Raw genomic sequence first — 22,316 nt, 5'->3', positions numbered from 1 at the left:
GGTTGTAAATATACCGGGGGTGTCAGAAAAATGTATACAAGTGGACACTTTGGTCAACGTTGCTCCAGCAGTAGTTCACTGTCATCAGAAGTGTCTGGACGCTGATGGGAACCACTCTGAGCACCTCTTGTAATCGCAGAAGTTAAACGTGACTTGTATTCATCTTTTGTTATCGGTATATATTGAGTACTACAATTTTAATACAGTTTTCCTTTCTTAAAATGTGTACACATTTTTTTGGCACCCTCTATATGAGAAGCAATTTCTTTGACTACCATTTGTCTCAGAGATATTTGAAACCACATTTCTCGTTGCTTATTCTAATATCTTTGATCAGATAGTAACAATTCACAAGTCATATCTTTTAAAATTATTGATAAATTACCACTTTTGGAGAATGTGATCTGAGAGACACAACTTAACTCCCTTGCTCTTCCCTGCCCTCCACTGCCATTACATTCTTTTTTTATTATTATTAGTTTCAGTTTCTTCTGCCATTAAATTCTGATTCAAGACCTCAATGTTGTTTTTTAAAATATATTTTAATTGCTTAATTACAGTTGACACACAGTATTAGTTTCAGGTGTACAACACTGATTAGACGTTTATATAACTTGGAAGTGATCACCCCAATAAGTCTGGTACTCATGTGACACCATACACAGTATTACAACATTATTAGCTATAATCCCTATGTTGTACTTTATATCCTCATAACTATTTCTAAAACTGGCAATTTGTACTTCTCAATTCCTTCCTTTTTTTCACCCATCCCCTAATGCCCCTCCCATCTTGCAACCATCAAAACGTTCTCTATCCGTGAGTTTATTTGTTCATTTATTTTGTTTCATAGAATCCACATGTAAGTGAAATCATGGTATTTGACTTTCTCTGACTTATTTCGCTTAGCATAATACTCTCTAGTTCTATCCATGTTGTCGCAAATGGCAAGATTTCATTCTTTTTATGGCTGAGTAATATTCCTTTGTATATACGAACTACTATTTCTTTATCCAATCGTCTTACCGATGGGCACTAGGTTGCTCCCATACCTTGACTATCGTAAATAGCACTGCAATGAACATAGGGGTGCATATGTCTTTTTAACATTAGTGTTCTGAATTTCTTTGGATAAGTACCAATAAGTGAAATTGCTGGGTCACATGGTAGTTCTATTTTTAATTTTTTGAGGAATCTCCATGTTTTCCACAGTGGCTGCACCAATTTGCAATCCCACCTACAGTGCATGCGGGTCCGCTTTTCTCCACAGCCTCGCAAACACTGTTGTTTGTTGATTTATTGCTGGTGGCCATTCTGACAGGTGTGAGGTGGTATCTCACTGTGGTTTTAATTTGCATTTTCCTGATGATTAGTGATTTTGAGCATCTTTTCATATGTCTATTGGCCATGCTTATGTCTGTCCTCTTTGGAAAACTGTCTATTCAGCCCCTTTGCCCATTTTTTAATCGGATTGGTTTTTGGTGTTAAGTTGTATGAGTTCCTTATATGCTTTAGATATTAATCCCTTATCAGATGTATCATTGGCGAGTATCTTCTCCATTCAGTAAGTTTTTTCATTTTGTTGATAGTTTCCTCCACCATGCAAAACCTCTTGTTTGATGTTGTCCCATTTGTTTATTTTTTTCTTTTGTTTCCTTGCCCAAGGAGACATATCCAAAATAATATTACTAAGGGCAATGTCAAAGAGTTTACTGCCTAAGCTTTCTTCCAAGAGCCTTATAATTTTGGGTCTTACATTTAAGTCTTTAATCCATGCTGAGTTTATTTTTGTATATGGGGTAAGAAAGTGGTCTAGTTTTACTCTTTTGCATGTGTCTGTCCAGTTTCCCAATAGCATTTATTGAAGAGACTGTCTTTACCCCATTGCATATGCTTGCCTCCTTTGTCATAGATTAATTGGCCATATAGACGTGGCTTATTTCTGGGCTCTCTATTCTGTTCCATTGTTCTATGTGTCTGTTTTTATGCCAGTACCATGCTGTTTTGATTACTATAGCCTTGCAGTATATAGTTTGACATCAGGTAGGGTGGTATCTCCAACTTTGTTGTTCTTTCTCAAGACTGCTTTGGCTATTCGAGGTCTTTTGTGGTTCCATATATTAATAAATTTTAAGATTTGTTCTAGTTCTGTCAAAATTGCCATTGGAATTTTGATAGGGATTGCATTGAATCTGTAGATTGCTTTGGCTGGTATGCACATTCTAATGATGTTAATTCTTCCTATTCCATGAGCACATAAATCCTTTCATTTATTTGTATCTTCTTCAATGTCTTGCAGATTTCCAAGTACAGGTCCTTTACTTCCTTGGTTAAATTTATACCTAGGTGTTTTATTCTTTTGGCTGCAACTGTAAATGGGACTGTTTTAATTTCTTTCTGATAGTTTGTTATTGGTGTATGAAAATGCAACCAATTTCTGAGTATTACTCTTGTATCCTGCTACTTTACTGAATTAATTTATCAGTTCTAATAGGTTTTTGGTGGAGTCGTTAGGGTTCCCTACACATAATGCCATGTCATCTGCAAATAATGACAGTTTTACTTCTTCCATTCCAATTTGGATGCCTTTTATTTCTTTTTCTTGCCTGACTGTTTGGCTAGAACTTCGAATACTATGTTGGATAAAATGGTAAAAGTGGACGTCCTTGTGCTGTTCCTGATCTTCAGGAAAACTTTTAGATTTTCACTGTTGAATATAATGTTAGCTGTGGGTTTGTCATATATGCCCTGTATTATGTTGAAGTATATTCCCTCTATTCCCACTTTACTGAGAGTTTTTATCATAAATGGATGATGGATTTTGTCCAATACTTTTTCTGCATCTATTGATATGATCATATGATTTTTATCCTTTATTTTGTTTGTATAGTGTATCATGTCAATTGATTTGTGGATGTTGAATCAACTTTGCATCCCAGGAATAAATCCCATTTGATCATGGTGTACAATCTTTTTAATGTATTGCTGAATTCAGTTTGGTAATGTTTTGTTGAGGATATTTGCATCTATGTTCATCAGGGATATTGGGTTGTAATTTTATTTTTCTGTAATGTCTTTGTCTAGTTTTAGAATCAGGGTAATGTTGGCCTCAAAAGAGTGAGTTTGGGAGCTTCACCTCTTCAATTTTTTGGAATAGCTTGACAAGAATAGGTGTTAATTCTTCTTTGAATGTTTGGTAAAATTCAGCTGTGAAGCCATCTGGTCCAGGACTTTTGTTTGTTGAGTGTTTTTTGATTACTGATTAGATTTTTGCCAGTAGTTATTTGGTCCATTTAGATTTTGTTTCTCCTTGATTCAGTCTTAGAGGACTGTATGATTCTAGGAATTTATCCATTTCTTCCAGGTAGACCAATTTGTTGGCATATAATTCTTCATAGTATTTTCTTATAATCCTTTGCATTTCTGTGGGGTCAGTTGTCACTTCTCCCTTTCCTTTCTAATTTTAATTATTTGGGTCCTTTGTCTTTTTTTCTTGATGTGTCTCATTAGAAGTTTATCAATTCTGCTTATCTTTTCAAAGAACCAGCTCTTGGTTTCATTCATCTGTTGTATTGTTTTTTCAGACTCTATTTCTGCTCTGATGTTCATTATTTCCTTCCATCTACTCACTTTGGGCTTTGTTCTTTTTCTTGTTCCTTTAGGTGTAAGGTTAGATTATTTGAGATTTTTCTTGTTTCTGAGATAGGCCTGTATCGCTTTGAATTTCCCTTTTAGACTGCTTTGGCTGTGTCCATAGATTTTGGGTGGTTGTGTTTTCATTTTCATTTGTCTCAAGATATCTTTTGATTTCTTCCTTGATCTCATTGTTAACCCATTCAGTGTTTAGTAGCATGTTATTTAACCTCCATGTGTTCGTGAATTTTTCAGTTTTCTTCTTGTAATTGATTTCTATTTTTGTACCACTGTCATCAGAGATACTTGCTATGATTTCAATCTTGAATTTATTGAGACTTGTTTTGGGGCCTAACATATGGTCTCTCCTGAAAAATGTTCCATGTGCGCTTGAAAAAAATATAGTCTGCTGATTGGGGGTGATATGTTCTAAAAATATCAATTAAATCCATCTAATCTAATGTGTCATTTAAGGCCGCTGTTTCCTTATTAATTTTCTACCTGGAAGATCTGTCCATTCATGTCAATGAGGTGTTAAAGTCTCTACTATTATTGTATTACTGTCAATTTCTCCCTTTATGTCCATCAATATTTGCTTTATACGTTTAGGTGCTCCTATCTTGGGTGTGTAGATGTTTACAAGACATCTTTTTGGATTGATCTGTTTATCATTATGAAATGTCCTTCTTTGTCCCTTGTTCTAGCCTTTGTTTTAAAGTCTATTTTGTCTGATGTAAGTATTGCTACCCCAGCTTTTTTTCTTTCAATTCCGTTTGCATGAAATAGCCTTGTCCATGCCTTTACTTTCAGTGTGTGTGTGTGTGTGTGTGTGTGTGTGTGTGTGTATCTTTCGATCTGAAGTGGACAACACCTCAATGTTTCTTGTCCGGGCAACTGTAACAATTGCTAGCAGGTTTCGTTGCTGCTAACCCCCGAGTGTCCATTTTCCAAAATGTATCATATAACACAGTCCCCAAAGGATTCCATGATCAATAAATCTGGGAAATATGCAAATTAAATCACGCGTGCACACGCAGGCACGCGCACGTGTGCACATACACACACACACACACACACACACACACACACAGAGTCCTACTACTAGGTTCCAGGCACTGTCCTGACCTAAAGTCATGCAGTCTACCGGGAGATGAAAATGAAAAGGGACAACATAGTGTGGTTGGTGCCTCAGTAGAGACAGGTCCAGAGAGCTCAGGAAAGGACCCATTCTTGGAGATAACACTGACAGCAAATTTCAAGGGATGCGGAGAATTCAGCCAGGAAAGAAGAGAACTGAAGGCAGATGCTGGCATGAGAAACAGCAGGGACCAGCAGAGTGTATTTCAGGAAACCTCAGGCAGTTCCTTACCACTGGAGCATGGGGAGGCAGTAGGTAAGTGCAAAGGTGAAAGTGGAGGTAGGCAGGGGCCAAACTCCAGGGGACTTTATCCTGATGACATTAAAACATAAAAGAGCTGCTGTTCTTTTAAAGTAGTTTCTATAGCTTAAACTAGCATATATCAATCCTATTTTATGGATTGACTTTATGCCTTTATGTTAGTTTTATAATCAGGAAGAAGTTTCAATAAAAAAATTTTTAAAGAAAACATATGCATTACAAAAAATACAGATAAATCTCACTAGCCAGAGCAAACTACTTCGCATTTTGCTTTGAAGATAGGATTTTAGTCTTTTTTTTTTTTTTCTATGAAACTTTTTTGCTACCTTGAAATAGTATGTTAGGACATAGGAATTCCCTATGAGCCTGTTGTGTTTACAAAACAATATATTTCTAGTACTGGTTTTAAAATTATAATATTTCATTACATGAATCGCTTCCTTAAACAATGCTATACTGCTGGACATCTACTCTGTCTCCAATTTTGCGCAATTATAAACACAGTGATGAACGTTTTTGTAATTAACTCCTTGTTCACACGAAAATTTATTTCCTTAAATTAGAAGCAGAATTGCTAGTCCAAAGCACATGCATTTTAGGGTTTCTGACAACTCCAAAAAAGTTGTACCCATGTCTCATTCCCATGTTAACATATGAAAGTGCCTTTTCCTCTATTTTTTTGGTATTGGATATTATTAAAAAGCCTTTGCCACTGCTGGTACTGTAGATAAGTGGCAAAGGCTTTTAAATAATAATATCCAAACCAAAATAGGAAAAAAGGTACTTTCAGCCCCACCCCCTGAACTCTGGGGAGGTGACAGCCACTGGAGATTTGAGTTAAATCGCAAAGGCCAACGCCTGAATCAATCATGCCTATGTAATGGGGCCTCCATAAAATACCCTAAATGATGGGGGTGCTGAGCTTGTGCGTGTCCAACACATCCACGTGCCAGGATTCGTGCATTCCCATTCCAGGGACAGAAGCGTCTGTGTTCCTGATCTTGCTAGAACCCACCCTGTTTACTGCTTCATCTCCTGTTCATTTCATGTCCTTAATAACAACAAGCGAGAGCAAGTTCAGAATCTTCCTGCGTTCTGGGAGCCGTTCTAGCAAATCATCACACCTGAGAGAGCTGTAAGGACCCCCTGAATTTATTGCTGGCTGGTTAAAGGACAGGTGGCCATGTGAGACTTGTGACTGCCATCTGCCATGGGGCAGTCTCCGGGTGGTGTCAGAACTGACCTGAATTGCAGGACACCCGCTTGGCGTCTGGAGAGTTGGAGGACTGGTTGGTTTGGGGGGGAGCGGGAATCTCATCCATTTGGAGTCAGAAATGCAGTTCAGATGCCAAAACTCATCCTAATGTACACATTAGCTACAGTTTATTATACTTCAATTATATCTCAAGAAAGTTACAAAAATATTTGCCAATGTGGTAAGTCAAATATCACGTTATTATTGATTTCTGATTTTTTACTAGCTGCATAAATACCATACGCAATTCTTATTTAAATAACTTACATGTTATGACTAAATTCTACACTCATTTTAAGAAATCAAGAAACAGCATTACTTCAGTATTATTATTATTCAGCAGTAATGGGCTTGCCAATAGCAATATTATAAAGCAACAAACATGCTCTCTCAACACCAAAGGAAGGCATTACATCACAGCATAAGAACTCATGCAGGGTTCTGGCTCCCTTATTTCTATAGTAAAGCCTGAGTTGACTTTCCTTCATGAATAAAGAAGATTCCTTTCTACAGAGCTCAATTAATACAACAGTCACTGAGAGAGTACAAAGACACATGTGGATTTATCAGTCAACTGCTGAATGATTTTCAACTTGAATATTGGTAAGAGAGTGCACGCATGGTCTCAATTCATTTAGGCTCTTCCTGTTGTACATTTAAGTTGCCTTTCAGTCGAGTAAAGATCTAAAAGTCCAATCAGAGAGTAATTTAGGGTATGCATGGTTAATGACGTTTAGCTTATTTTGTCAATTAGCTCCCCTGAAAAAAACTATACCAATTTATATGTCTATGAGCAGTATGTGAGTAAACCTGTTTTCCCACAATTGTCGAAACAGGTTTTAACATCCTAAGTTATTACTGCCCCTCTACAACATTGCAGTTATATGAATCTCCATGTGTTTGATTACTGCACAGGATAAACTTGTTTTCATGAGACCACCTTAGGCCTGTGCTACTTTCCCGTTGGCTCTGACCTCAGTTTTGCTCATGGACTTTGAAGGAACGCCCCGGCTCAGGCTTGTTCCTTAGGACATTCGCCCTCTGTCTGAAGGTGTCCTGAACCCACTCTTCCATCATCTAGCTTTTGTCCCTGATTTTGGTTTTAATACTCCCGTCTTGGTGCTGTCTGCTTGCGACCACTGTACGCGGCTACACTGCTCATACAACACTGGCACTGATCTAGCACCTGGCAGGCATTCTCTCACATAATCTCCACCAAAAGCGTATGAAATGGGATTCTTATGTCTTTACATTAGCGGTGAAAAGGCTGAACCACGCAGAAGTCATCAAAGGCAGCCAAGGTCGTATGAATAGTAAGTAGCAATACTAGAATTTGACTGCAGGTAGTCTGTCTCTAGAGCCTGGATACTTAACCACTGCATTAACCATTGCCTCCCGAAAGAACAAGTAGAAAATTAAACGCAATGTCCAGCCAGCTTCAAGCACCAAGGTTCAATCTCGGAAGCGAACTCCATGCCTGGCGTTTGCCCGGGTGGCTCCAGGGTTGACCGAGGTCATCATGGTTGTTCCAGAGATGGCCTCACCAAAATCTCTTTAAAACATATGATGTTCACACAGGATTTTTAAAGCCCAAACTTGCCCGGGGCTGTGACAGCTTACAAAATGAGGACTGCCAGGTCATGGTGCCCATTTTACATGCTTTTCCCATTAGGTCTGTGCTTCTGTCCAATGCACATGTGAACCCTCTGACACACAAAGCCTCCCGAGCGTCTTCCTGGAGCTCCAGCTCTAAGTGGGAGAGCTGCAGAGGATATTTTGAACTGAGGTCTCTTAGAACGGAAGCAGACTTAGCAGGACCTCGCCTTTTAATGTTCACGAATGGCACGATTACAGAGGCTGAAGAACATAAATGCTGGACCCCACCTCTCCTTTTCCACACAGCTCATTATCAACTTGGTTTTTCGGCTGCTGCCTGTGGGCCCCTTGTTTTGCCCAATTTTTAAGCTAAATATACACTATTGCAATGGAGACAAAAATCAACAATGCAAATGTGAAAGAAACGCTTCTGAAAATTAAACTGAAAAAGGAAAATGCTGGCTGAAAGCAATACAATGAAAAGAAATCCAAGAAACAGCTCAATAACTTGTTAGAAGTTTCTCTGTAAGGTGAGTTGCAGAATCACCTTGGAAGGTAAAGTTTTCTTAAGCAGTGAAAATTTGGTCATCTCATACACGAGATTAAAACTGTTCTGGATTAAAAAGGAAACAGCTACATTTAAGAAGAGTCCTTATTGAACGAATGACCAAAATGGTGTAGTTCAACATGCTCAAAAAGCATAAGTTAAATCACTGGTGAAAATTAACCTTGATCTTGCCCTAGAGTTGGATGAAAGCTCTGATTTTGTTAATTTCTGCATTTTATTGGTCCTTTTTTTTTTTTGCTACATTTAACATGATGTATGTGAAGAGCTATTAATTTGGTGAACGCTTATGAATAAAATTACTGACAAGAATCTTTTTGGCAATATATCCAAGTCTTCTGGTGAGCACAGTTCTCAGAGGGTGACGTACTCAGTCCAGGCCTGACCCCCAAAAGGCAGCACCTCAGGGCAGAGGCCTGGTAGGAGGCCATGATGGCACCTGGCACGGCTGAAAGAGAAGGTGCTGTGACTGTGTCACGGGTGTGCAGTCGGGAGGAGGGGGACAAAATGGTAAATGACACATTTTCTTTAAAAAAATGAAAAATACTAACAGCAAATTTCTTATCTTTTTTTTTTTTTTTTTTCAAATGAACTGGGACATGCCTTCGGAAAGCTTGTTCTACACAAACGTATACTTGCTTGGTACAGTGTAAAGAAAGGGGCTAGTCAGGGTTTTCAAATCAAATGTTGAATTATTTTTTCTTTAAAAGAGAATAATAAGAAGTACATAATGACACAGGATAAGAACCTGGGAATGGTGAATAAATTCACACCATGCATCTCAATAATAAAAAACAGTCTCACTTAGTTGGCCTGTGTAGAAAAGTACTTTCGAAGCTCAACATTTTCAATAAAGACAGAACTGTGAATATTTCCACTGAGTAAGACAAAACTGTTGGCAGTGAGATTGAAGAGTGAGAGCAGCTTGTGAAGATAATGAGTCACGTTCAAATATTAGTTTATTTAAATGGGACCAAAATGCTGGTAAAAATAAAGATCACTCTTACTAGTTATCTTTCTTCACAGAAAACACCCATTAGTGACCATTTCCCTAAGAAAGACCAAAAACTGGATGATACAGAGGCCTGCCATATGGCACAAATGACCAGCATCTCTGCAGGAAGGAAGAGATCCCGAGATGTCTAACACAGCTGCCCCAACACTGCACCCCACTCATCTTCTGCCAGCACCCTGAGCTCCCCCAACAGTGATAATTACAGCTCAAACTCATATAGTCCTAACTAGATAGCAGGCTTCACATGCGGTAGCTCAGTAATCCGCACAAAATCCTAGTTAGTCGAGATTATGAGTAACCCCCAGTTTACAGCTGAAAGCCGTGAGGCACTTGCAGCCAATTAGCGGCAAATTAGCGGCAAGCTTGGGGCTGGAACCAGGCACCTGGCTTTGGAGTCAGCACACGCATCGACCGTTTAATCGGCGAGACAAACAAGCACACATTCTTCTTTGCATCTATACATGTGAGTTCTGTGCGTATGGATTCTTGAAATATTCTACCACTGTAGCAGAGAAGAGGAACTGTCAAGTTACGGAGCTTAATATGAGGTGTTTACTCTTTTCATCTCAGACGTATGTTCTAGGCTCAAGGAGCCAGTCTCCCTCGAGGAGCATGGTGACAGACAAGATGGAGATGGGAGAAGTTACAGTTTTTATTAAAAGATTCTTATTGTGAAACTACCCTGTGAAAGGGATGTAAAAACAATGTGCTTGGCCGGTTTCATAATTTTACTTGTTGTGAGAAAGGAACTTCAAGTATTAGGTTTACACAACAGAAAAGCATACTTTAGGATGAAAGAACCCACATAACACTTTCCTTTAATTCTCCTCATGTGATATAAATTCTGACATAACAACTTATTACAAAGTAGTCTACATATTATTCAGAAGGTTACGAAGGATTCCACAATATTACGAATAAAGATGAACTGATTGGGACCATATAAATATGAAGTACTTAAACGACTTTAAAAAACGTCTCGCATTAATAACAAATTTAATTTTTAGGACCAGGAAAGGGGCGGTCTAGTGAGACAGAAAACTTAGACAGAAACCACTTTGGTTTAGCCAAACACACAGAAAGAACTGTTGTCCCACTCTTACCCATGCCGCTGAAGGCCAAGAGGGGGCCCTGGGCCCTCAGGAACCTGTAAAGAGGCTCCCAGCATCCCCGCTGTGGCAGTGTTGGAGAAGAACGGGTGGGGCGCTGCGATTTTACCCCACCCCGGGGTGTCAGTGGAGACCACACCGGGAGCCAGGATGTCTACTCTTGACACAGTCAGACAATGAAAAATTATTCAGTGCTAAAAAAAAAAAAATGAGCTCTCAAGCCATGAAAAGACGTGGAGGAACTTTAAATGCATATGACTATGTGAAAGAAGCCAATCATAAAAGGCCACACATCTACAATTCCAACTACATAACAGTCTGGGGAAGGCAAAACTACAGACAATAAAAAGACCACGGTTGTCAAGGGTGAGGGGAGGGAGGGAGAGATGAATAGACAGAGCCCAGAGGATTTTTAGGGCAGTGAAAATATTCTACACAATATAGTCATGATGGGTATGTCATTATACATTTGTCTGAACCTATTAAATGTCCAACACCAAGAGGGAACCCTGAGGTAAACTATGGACTTTGAGTGACTAGGATGTGTCAGTGTAGGGTCATCCTTTTTAAAAAATATACCATCTGGGTGAGTGACGCTGACAATGGGAAAGGCTGTGCATCTATGGGGACGGGAAGGGGCAGGGGAGAGATGGGAAATCTCTGTAGCTCCCTCTCAATTGTGTTATAAATCTAAAACTTCTCTAAAAAAAGGAAATCTTTTCTTAAACATAGCATTTTTTTTTTTTTTTAAAGCCTGACGTTTTGTATGAGCACAAAATGTCACAAAGAAAAGAACAATAGTCCGAGTTCTAGACTGACGCCTGGCTATCTGAGTTCGAGATGCAGCAGCATGGAGCCTCTTAAGCCTGCTTTCCTCATCTGTAAAACGAATTAGACAAGAGGAACTTGAAAATCTCTTTCAGCTCTAACCTTCTGTGAATTATCTTAACACAAACCAGAAAGCTTGGAATAAAACAATAGAGTTGAATAACATCACCCAAAAAGCCTGTTGAGTGTTTTTAAAAATGAACTATTACTAAAGTTTTTTTTTACATCTTAAGAAAAATCATGTAATACAGATGGTTTTTCCATTGTTAAAACAAACATTTCACATGCTTTCTCAGCCATTTTACTGTTTTTACATGATCCACCCAAATATTAAAACTGGTATCTGAAACAATAGTTTGGACAGTTTCCATGTTATGAAACATTTTTAAAAAATGATTCTGGTACACGATATAGAAAACATTCTTTCCAGAAACTATGTACTTAATTTTAATGGAATTTCTTTTTAAAAGCATTATTCATTTTTGTCTTAATTATCAGCAAAGTGATATATTTATTAGCAATAAATATGTTGTCTAGTGGCAAATGCAGACCCTGGAGGCAGAAGACACAAGTTGCGGTCTTCAATACCCCTAACTAACTCAATGTCCTCTGGCAAGGCGTACAATCACCCAAGCCTCTATTCCTGTTTATAAAAGGAGAGGCTGGACATTCTCCAACTTCTCACATTTAGGATTTCATGTCTTGTTTTTCCTCTACGCACTTCATGTTTCGAGGATCTGTCTTTTAGACAGACCGCACTTCCGCAGTAGCGATAAGTCAACTTCCTGTTCCTTTCACCAAAGATTGCCAATCCGAGATTCAGAACAGCTTGAGATATGAATTCAGATATAATTCTAACCAGAGCAAAGACATCTACTAAGAATGAATGCATCATTTCTATTAGATTGTTGAAATACCAACAATGACACCTATTATTCCATCGAGTCCAGCAATACCAAGCTGAGAACCATGGGTCTAGATGACATCTAAGATCGCCAAAACAATGGGGGAAAGTGAACATACTGTTTTTTGTGGGGGTTTTTTAAATTTTGTTCAAATATTGAGCATGGACAATGTCAGGTACCGTGTCATATGATTTATTTTTTAAATAAAAAACGACTGATTTTTTTTTTCCCCCAAATAACACTTGTTCCATTTTTTAAAAGTTTTCCCTCCTTTTTTCAGGGGGGAGGTGGTAGTTAACCATGTTTTTATCTCACAGATTAACTGGCTTTTCAAGAAGCAGTTTCAACTTAAAAAAACTTTATTGGAATCACCAATAATACCAAAAATTATAAATGCAGTCCATAAACACTTTCTGAATCAATTAAGAACAAGTGCTACATCCATTACACCCAGAAGTTTTAGGGAGTCTGTTGCCACTGCCTCCAACCACCAGTCCCCTGTTGCTTCTTTTAGTGGATGCTTTGACCACCCTTGCTCTTCTTACTTCCCTTGTCAAAGGGATTTTTCATCTTTTCAATTACTTATACTCCATGTAATATGACCAGAAAGATCACAGACCAAGCACTTCTTCATTCACAATTGTTTTAAACAAACAGAACTTTAAGTGTATTTATGATAAAACTCAATAAAGACGCAATGATTAAAGCTGGTGCATGAATAGTCAGAGGAACAGAACAGAAAGTTCAGAATAAAACCGAATACATACAGATCTTGGTATCTGATAACAGTCAAGTCTCAATGTGGTGGGGATTAAAATTGGATCCATACTTTCACTGTAAGTACCAGATGGATCACAGATTTGAAGACAGAAAAATAAAACTATAAAAGTTCTGGAAGATAACTTAAAAGAATTTTTTTATAATCTCAGAGTGGGGAAGGCATTATTAAGATTACAAATGCTAACAAAAGACTATAAAAGAAAAGATCATTCAAATACATTAAAAAGAACACCAAACTTTAGAAGAAAGTTCCATCATAAACAAAGAGAACAAGACAAATATCAGGCAGTATTATAAAGCACACACACATACACAGTCTTGTCAAATAAGAATAAAAGACCAACTACCTAATTTGAAAATGAGCAACTGATATACTATATCATTGACACAAAATGTATAGAAATGGCTCATAAGTGTACAAAAACTACTCAACCTCATTCACAGCGGACTGAACACCATATAGGTTGAATACACTGACTACCGTACTGCAGCCATCAGACTGGCACAGATCCGGAAGCCAGCACACGCTGTGGTACAAGCTTGGGGGCAACAGGCAGTCTCACCTACGCTGCTTGTACAAAGGCGACTGGTAAGTCTCCACTGAGCAGAATCTGGCAACGTCTACCAAAATTATAAGTGCAACATTCTTTGACTCAGTAATTCCATTGGGAGGAATCTATCCGACAAATATACTAGCACACATGTAAAAGGATGTATGTGTGAGGCTTTACACAGTAGGACTAGTTATAATAGAAAAATACTGTAAACAATCGAAATGCCCACCAGTTGGAAAGTGGTTAAACAATAATAAACTTCTATACTTATTAACGTAGAAGGATCTTCAGGACATATAGTTAAGAGAGAAAGAAAACTGTAGAACAGTGTGTCTGGAATGCTAGGGGATAAAATAATAAACATAATCTGCGTTTGCTAGTACACACACACACACACACACACACACACACACACACACACAAATACTACAAAAGAAACTAACCAGCTTTAAGTTACTTGCTTGGGGGACAGGATGGAACGTGTCCTAACGGGGACAAAAGTAGGGGGAAATTTTTCACTTTTTTTGCATTTTTTATTTTTATCCATCAAAAAAACTAAGTAAAGATAGAAAAGAAAAAGATTAATGATATAATGGAATTTGAACTAAACTTCAACTAAATTTACCATCGAAAATGAGATCAATTGAACAACAGTGACTTAAACATTTTCTGCTTCTAGCAGTACAGAGCACTAGATACTCCGAAGGGCTCTCCAGCTCTCCCACTACAAACCAACTAGTAGCATCTCTTGTAAATCTAAACTTACACATACCCCATAATTCATAAATTCCATGCCCAGCAACTCTTGGGCATGTACACCAAGAGACATGTTCAAAATGTTCAAAGTACTATTTTTGTAGTAACAACATCCTGCAAATATCCCAAAGGTGTTATCAATAGGAGAATACATAAATCGATTATACAATAGTCACATAATGGATGAACTACTATACGAGTAGGTAGCAAAATAATCTTAAATCACAATGTTAAGTGGGTGGGGGGAGTTCCAGAAAACACACAGTATAATGCCATTTTTCTGATGTTTAAAACAATAGAAAACCAAAATGAAACGAAACAAATACTGCTAAGGACTCATACGTGTTTGATAAAAGTATGAGAAACAAAGGGTGGGTGACCATGTGTGAAAGCCAGGGAGAGCGGTTACCGCTGTTGGGGGGAGGCATGGCGGCCAAGGGATAGGAAGGAGGAGGTCACGGGTGAGTCAGTATTGGTAACTATATAGTATTTAAATTGAGTGGTGGCTTCAGGAGTGCTTATTTTATCGTGCTTCACAGCTTATATGTGTTAAATACATTATGTATCAGGTATTACCTATATATTTTTCTTAAAAATGGTAACAAGTTTAACATTTCTTGGCAAACTCTAATACTCGATACTGGAATTACAGATCTCCGTCTTTTCGGACAAGCTGATGAATAATTATGAGAATTACCCTTATTTTCTCCTCACGCTTATTGCAGTTTCTTTGAAAAAGAAAAATCAATGAAGTACTTCTTAACACTTCAACTTTCAGTCTCTGGGGGACTGTCACCCATGTCACTGCTATGCTCTATTCCAGTTGAGAAAATACTAGTTTTAAACGCTTTCTGATCCCCACAGAGTTCTGAGAAGAGCACACATTTCTGACTTACAGAACGAACTTCAGAAATTGAAATTTCATTCAGCCTTTAGAAAACTTCACATTTCTCTTCTTGTTTAAAGAGAAAACGTCATAAAAGGTTCCCAGGTATACTCTAGGTTATAGATAACTGCCCCCGAAGTGAGTGTTTAATACATAATTTTTGTTTAAAAGCAAACAGATTGTGCCATTCCAGCCAAAGTTTGTGTATCTGTTTTTTAAACACACTTTTTTTTCCTGATTATAAACCAGTATATGTCTATTAATGAAAAAAGTGTTCCCTTCTATTTCCCCAAATCTTTTAGTCAAGCTCTAGAAAAACGGGCCTATGCTTTATTTTATATTCTTGCTGCTGCAGGAGGAGAGCAAACTGCCAGTCCTGCCAGAGGTGCATCACTGCCTGTTTCCCCAACAATCAGAATCATAGGTTTTAAATCCTCACAAATTTTTACAGATCAGAAATTACATAGCATTTATTTTTAATCTGCACTTTTCTGACTGCTGGACAAGTTTTCATTACTTACTGTCGGTTCTTTTTTAATATCTCCTTAAGTCCTTTGGTCATTTTTCTATTGGGACGTTTACTTTTTTTTAAAATTAACCTGTGTATGTCCTTTGTGTACACTTAACCAGTTGCTATATATGCCGCAATTTATGCTTCCTGTTTGCCATTTGCTTTTTATTTTGTTATGTTGGTCCCTGAATTCGTTTTTAGTTTTTATGGACCTAAATCCATCTCTTTTTCTTTGATTTCATCCTTCGCTCTTATGCTTAAAAAACACTCTCACACTGAGATCAATAAATGTATCCTTAAATTGCTCATATTATTTCCTTTTTAAAAAAATGTATAAAACATGTATCTGATGGGGGGTGGGGGGTGGGAGATGAAGGTAAGGGGGATCAAATATATGGTGATGGAAGGAGAACTGACTCTAGGTGGTGAGCACACAATGGGATTTACAGATGATGTAATACAGAATTGTACACCTGAAATCTATGTAATTTTACTAACAATTGTCACCCCAATAAATTTAATTAAAAAAAAAAAGTCATGTATCTGAAATCTTTTGGGGGTAAAAATATGAGTCAAGCCAGTTTTTAAAATCATGAAAATTTAAATTCATTCAATCTTTCCTGAGAATATTTCAGAAAAAATATGCTGTGTTAATCTGATTAAAGACTTAGCTTTCTAGTTTCAGATTCCTTTTCCTTAAATTAATGAGCCTTTAACTACAAACTCAACTGTCTGACTAAAACAGAAGCAAGCTTCCTGCTTTCTCTCCCCTTCCTAGACACAATGGGCAAGAAAAGGGAACCCTGGGGCGGCCGGTGGCTCCGGTGGTTAGAGCGCCAGCTCTCAACAACAAGGTTGCCAGTTCGACTCCTGCATGGGATGGTGGGCTGCGCCCCCTGCAACTAGATTGAAGGACGACGACTTGACTTGGAGCTGATGGGTCCTGGGAAAACACACTGTTCCCCTTCCCCAATAAAATCTTAAAAAAAGAAAACAGAAAAGGAAAGAGAACCCTTTGACCCTGACCAAAGGAATAAGAAGGGCTAAAGCTTCTCCCCACTGAGCAGTCCAACACAGCAACCAATGTGAAAGGGGGCGAGGATCTTACTGGAACTTCTGGATCTTTCTCCCTTGGCTGAGGGGAGGAAGACCATGGTTTTCCACCTGCAGCTTCCGCAGGGCAGAGTAACAGCAGTGGCGATGTGTATACCTTGTTGCCCCAACCGCCCCAGATAAGCAGCCCTCTCCTGCTGGCACCAGGCTCTATTCAAAGACCTTCAGTCCTGCAGGGCGTGGGCTGCACGAGCACAAGTAGCCCGCCAGTCCCTTTGAAATGGACCGCTACAAGTCAGCTTACACGCTTACACTTCCAACACAGTATTTATCTCTAAATAAATAACTAAGTTGGATCGCTCAGCTTTATATTTAAAGCCACTGGCTCCAACTTATTTAATTGTCTCATTGCAAAGTGGTTTCTATTGTGGGAGCCCCAAAAGGAAATCGTGGAGGGAACTCTCCCAAACACTTATAGAATCTATTAATCTATGGTCTTAAATGTACAAGCCTCACATAAAAAAAAAAAGAACTAAAAATGCAGAGGTTCTACGCACAGTACACAGCACCTGGGAAACGAGCATATAATCTACCTAATGTCATGTCACTGGGAAGCTTTAGTATCCTGTTTTCAGGATGCAGTGAGTTTAATAATATAGAGATAAGACACGAAAGTGACAAAAATTTTGGTAAGTCAACTACAATATTGAAAAGGTCAGTAAGCACTCTATCCCATCCCCAAAGTATTTGTCTTGGGTCATCTCTAATGAACCCAGGAGAGTCAGCATATTTCACAGGGGCTAAATAAAACTTTTTAAAAGGTTAACGGAAAAATATTTATGTGAAAAATGCCTCCAAATAATCTTTTAGTGGGTGGATACGGCACATACCAATGAATACCTTTGAGCTTAGTCCAATTTTGAATTAAGCTGGAGTTCACCTTTAAGTAAAACTCTGTATTAATAAGCAACATGGAATGTGAATACAAAAAAAAAAGAAAGAAAAAAGATACCAACTGAACTGTATCTAAATATTTTACGAAGTTTTCCATGAGCCGTCAGTAGATCTTTAAAATGCATGCTCTTTAAAAAAAAAAAAAAAAAAAAAAAGTTGTTAGTCATTCATCTGTAAAAATCTCGCTTTTTATGTGTATGCCAAGCATAAAATTGCCCCATGCTAAATTTAACACAAACCTCACATTACAGAGTTATGTGCTCTTGCCCTTCAACACGACGATGACAGTGATTCAAAGGGTAAAAACACACTTAGAATAGTCTACCTTCTGCAGCAATTCAGGCCAATGAAGAAAGCCTGAGAATCGTGCAAAAATTAAGTCCATATTTTAAATCTGCAGGCAATCAAGTCACGAAGCAGACTATGTAATCACAATCACTTGCAAAACCATTTAAACTATTTTTTAGTTGTAATTGCTAGCAGTTTCTTACGACTGTAATCTTTAAAAAATATATCTTCCACGAAAAAAACAATAATATCTTCCACTTCAAAAATTAAATGCACATGTACACTGACTTATTTTGTGTGTTTACGCACAGTTAAAGGCGAGCTATGCCAGGTTAAAATTGTCTTCTTTCCCCTTTCAATTCTACATTCCTTTCTTTTAGCTTTTTTTGCACACTATCGTTCCAAGTTAATTTCATTTTTTATCCAACTAATGGCTGGCTAAAAATTTGATCTTATTAACTGCAATTTGGGAAGTAATGTAGAGTTGTAACAAAGAAAACAATGAAGAAGAGCCACTTTATGACGACATTCTGTTTTTTATCAAGTAACATGCTACCTTTTCAGATGTTATTTAAGGAAGGTTAATCATTTTACAAAGGTTACACAATTAAAGATCCTCAACGTTATAAATCGGTATGCATAACTCTTGACAGGGCACATTGAATAATAAGACGGAAAATGAGTTGCTCAAGGTCAGACAATATGTCAGTGAGGCAGCAGCACTGGCAATCTCAAATTCCTATCTTCCCCCACACGTGCCATCCTGAGAGATCCCTGCTCTGTCTAACCTTTGCCTGCAAAACACAAACACAGGTATTCTTCCCAGGACAGAAACCACTTAGGGCAAAATTTCAAACTTAAGGAACTGATTAAGTAGAAGAGAATTTAAAGTAAATGTTACTATATGGATTTAAATTAATTTTTAGATAAGGATTCATCACTTGAGTGATCAAGTCCTACGAAGAGACCCCCTTTTTCCTAAGGTAATAAGTAGCTCTGAGCCGGCTCCAGGGGACTTGTGGCCCCACTAGAGAGAAGTAGCCCTTTTCAGAGCTGCTCGCATCCTCCGTGGCAGGGACCCCTCAGTATTCACAGGAACAACCCTTGGGGCAGCTTTCTCACCCGTCACAGCTGGGAAGGGGTGAGGGATCATCCATTCCCCTTTCAAATTCTCAGTGTGAACTACTGTAGGCCACCAGAAGTCCTAAAGCGTTTACAGTTTGGCTAAGTTTTAAGGTGGCTTCAAACAGCTTTATCACTTCTAAGATTTTAGCTAAAGCAAATATTGCAAATATTTTGTGCATTCTTATGCATTTCTGATCACTGAAACTCACCAGCCTCTGTATGATACCTCCTCCCCTACTTGCAAAAGAGTTCCAAAATCCTTTAGCAAGTTAAAAATCAACACATATAAAACCAAGAGCCAAAGTATCACTGTTTAATGATGGAGTTTGCAGGTTATTTATAATGTGATTTCATGTTAAAACTGTCAAGTTAATAAGTGACTTCCATATTCAAGTAAATAATGCTTATATTCTTTGAAAAAATGTCTAGTGCCAAAAGTTAACTATTCAAGTATAAAGTATATATTCTTTGGTCACCATGTAGATGCAAAAAACATCCGACAGATAAAAAGTATAAGAACAGAAATTTTGGCAAGCCTACCCAGAATTATACAATGTTTATTAAATAAGGGGAGGGAGAAGGCATGGAAGGACATCAACACTCATTATGTGCTTCCTAGAAAACAGATACTATGCTAAGTAAGTACTTTACATAAAAATGAAATCAATGCAATGCTTCTTACGGTTTCTTACCCAGTAATTATAAGCCTACAAGTATATATTCAAACATCAAAGTATGTATTCAACACAAACTCTGAGAATCCTGAACTGATTCCATTTTTTCTTTTGGGTACATGCTAAGACTATCACATTCATTACACACACACACACACACACACACACACACACACACACACACACCAAGGACCTGGGGTCCTATTATTTAAATTACTCCCAGAAAGTAACTCATGAATACCATTACCTCACTGAAATATTCTTTTCAAGAGGCTAGTTTTGATGATCCAAAAATTCAGGTCTCATAAGCATGCGTTGATAAGAGTTTGTTACTCATGTTATTATACACCAAGAGATGAGCTGCTAGTATCAAAGAATAAATTATGAAAATTTACATATTTAAGCTTATTCGGCTTCCAGGCGTTATGAGGAAGAGAAACAGGATTAGAAATAAGATAGATCTGACTCCACAGAGGACTTCACTTCAACAGGGTCTTCACTGGCTGGCTGTTTTGTTTTACTGATTTATAGTAAAATGGTCACTTCAGTGAAAATAGATGCTTTTCAGGAGCGGTGGGAGGAAGTTAAAGAAAAATGTCTACGCTTCCAATGCATAACTGCCTGATCGTACACCTTTGAAAAAAGAAATAAACTGAAGTGGATTTTTAATCATCTGATTATACTGTAATTAGAACGCAATTGTGCGCAATTTTATTCTTACCGTCCTGATATTTCTATTAGTGACTTTAAAAATATTTCAAAATTCTAATGATTCAGCACAACATGAAAAATGCTTTTTGCAATGTTAAATGAAAACAACACAGTACAAGCTTTCACCTGTATTACAGACGAAATCTATCATCCATAGCTACTTTCCATGGAAGACTAAGGACACGGGAACGTACAATGCATGAAGAAAATCGCGACAGAGACGCTGTTTGTAGTTGACTTAGAACATTGATGTAAGTTACCATGCAATGAGGCTTTGGAGCATCATTCTTTGCATTCAAGTAAGACGGAGGAACATTCTGCATTTTAAATAGTTTCAGCAATTGCTCTTTAAGGAATAAAAGCTGGCAATTCATTAAAATCCTAATTTATCTTCATAATAGCACTAGATAGAAGTCATGAATATTATTTGATGTGGTTGACATGAAGAAGTCTTCCCAGAAATCTAACAGAAGTACAGCTAACTCTTCCCTGAAAGCGCATAAAATGACTGTACATCCATGTTTACTAAATAATGAACCTCCGTCTTGAAAACCATAGAAAGCACAGCTCTCAGATCATTCTATCACAAGAACAAGAAAGCTTTTGAATGCTTATAATCTGTATTTTGAACCAGGATCATACAGTGGATTTTGCAATGCTTTATTTAAAGACTACGTGTGAACTTAGTCTATTTTAATGAATAAAACTGAGCAATTTTTAATGTAAAAACTTGTAATTAAAATTTTGTGCTTACCTGAAAGGAAATAGAACTATGAAAGAGTTTATTTTAGAGTGTAATGAGCGTGTAGGCATCTGCTTTTGCTTTTTTGATTCTTTTATACTATAATAATGTTGCAATAAAAACAACTCACAAAAAAAAGAATGTCCTCCCTATGTGAATTAAATGGTACCCGTCTGCAGTGGCTTAACCACATCAAGGACAGGAACGCCCGTGTCTTCTATCAGTTCCAGGAAAGCAACACCACGACTTCCTTATATCTCCCGCAACATTAAACATGGCGGCTAGAGCCCAGACAGACCCAGTAAATACCCAGGGAGCTGGTCACTGAACCACTGGTGAACGCCAAGCACAGTTAACATGAAAGTAAAAACTCACTGTTATTTGTCGGTTCAGGAAACCCAGCCTTCGGACCACTCCATCCTTTGTTTTCCCCTGTCTGAAAAGATTAAATCAATTGTTGAAATCCAGAGAAACAGACTTATTCCAAAAGAAAAACTGTTAACTAATGAATGAGGCCAAGTCAGAGGTCCCTTACGTTGTTATTCTGCTTATTCCATGCATCTCTGACCCCAGGACCATGGACACACAAGCAACTAACTTGAACAGTATTATCCAGCCCTTCCTACACTGGAATCTATTTCTGTCTCGTGCTTTTATCTGTTCATTTAAATTTACAATTTCAGCCCTACATTCAGTCTAGGTATTATATACACACAGGCTCTATCTAGGTGGTTAAAAAGTAGACGGTTCTTTTTCAAACAGTAAACATTATCATCATAGGTGCTAAAGTGATGAAAAGAGCTTCTTTATCACTCCTGGGGTCAAATTAACAATAGAGACATTGCTATGTTCTGGTACAGTTCTGTGACAACGATCACCAAATATCGCTACTAACATATACATGTATTAGTGTATACACACAATGTCTCTTTGAGGATGTTCATTTTATTTTTATTTATCAAATCTTCATAGAATAG

At 37.8% G+C, this 22,316-nt stretch overlaps 1 protein-coding gene across 26 annotated transcripts in view; it reads right to left on the bottom strand.

The window, feature by feature from the left end:
• Nucleotides 1–22,316, bottom strand: part of STAU2 (staufen double-stranded RNA binding protein 2) — a 223,830-nt gene that overhangs the window by 110,549 nt on the left and 90,965 nt on the right. For all 26 annotated transcript variants that reach the window (XM_074319223.2, XM_074319221.2, XM_074319237.2 and 23 more), the window contains one exon: nucleotides 21,715–21,775. In XM_074319223.2, the coding sequence (XP_074175324.1) occupies nucleotides 21,715–21,775 (61 nt within the window). The remainder of the gene's footprint in view (nucleotides 1–21,714; nucleotides 21,776–22,316) is intronic.

Source organism: Rhinolophus sinicus, chromosome 7, assembly GCF_057876585.1.
Source record: "Rhinolophus sinicus isolate RSI-liver-muscle chromosome 7, RSI-T2T, whole genome shotgun sequence".
NCBI classification, from domain to species: Eukaryota; Metazoa; Chordata; class Mammalia; order Chiroptera; family Rhinolophidae; genus Rhinolophus; species Rhinolophus sinicus.
This window is presented reverse-complemented; position numbering and strand designations above follow the sequence as displayed.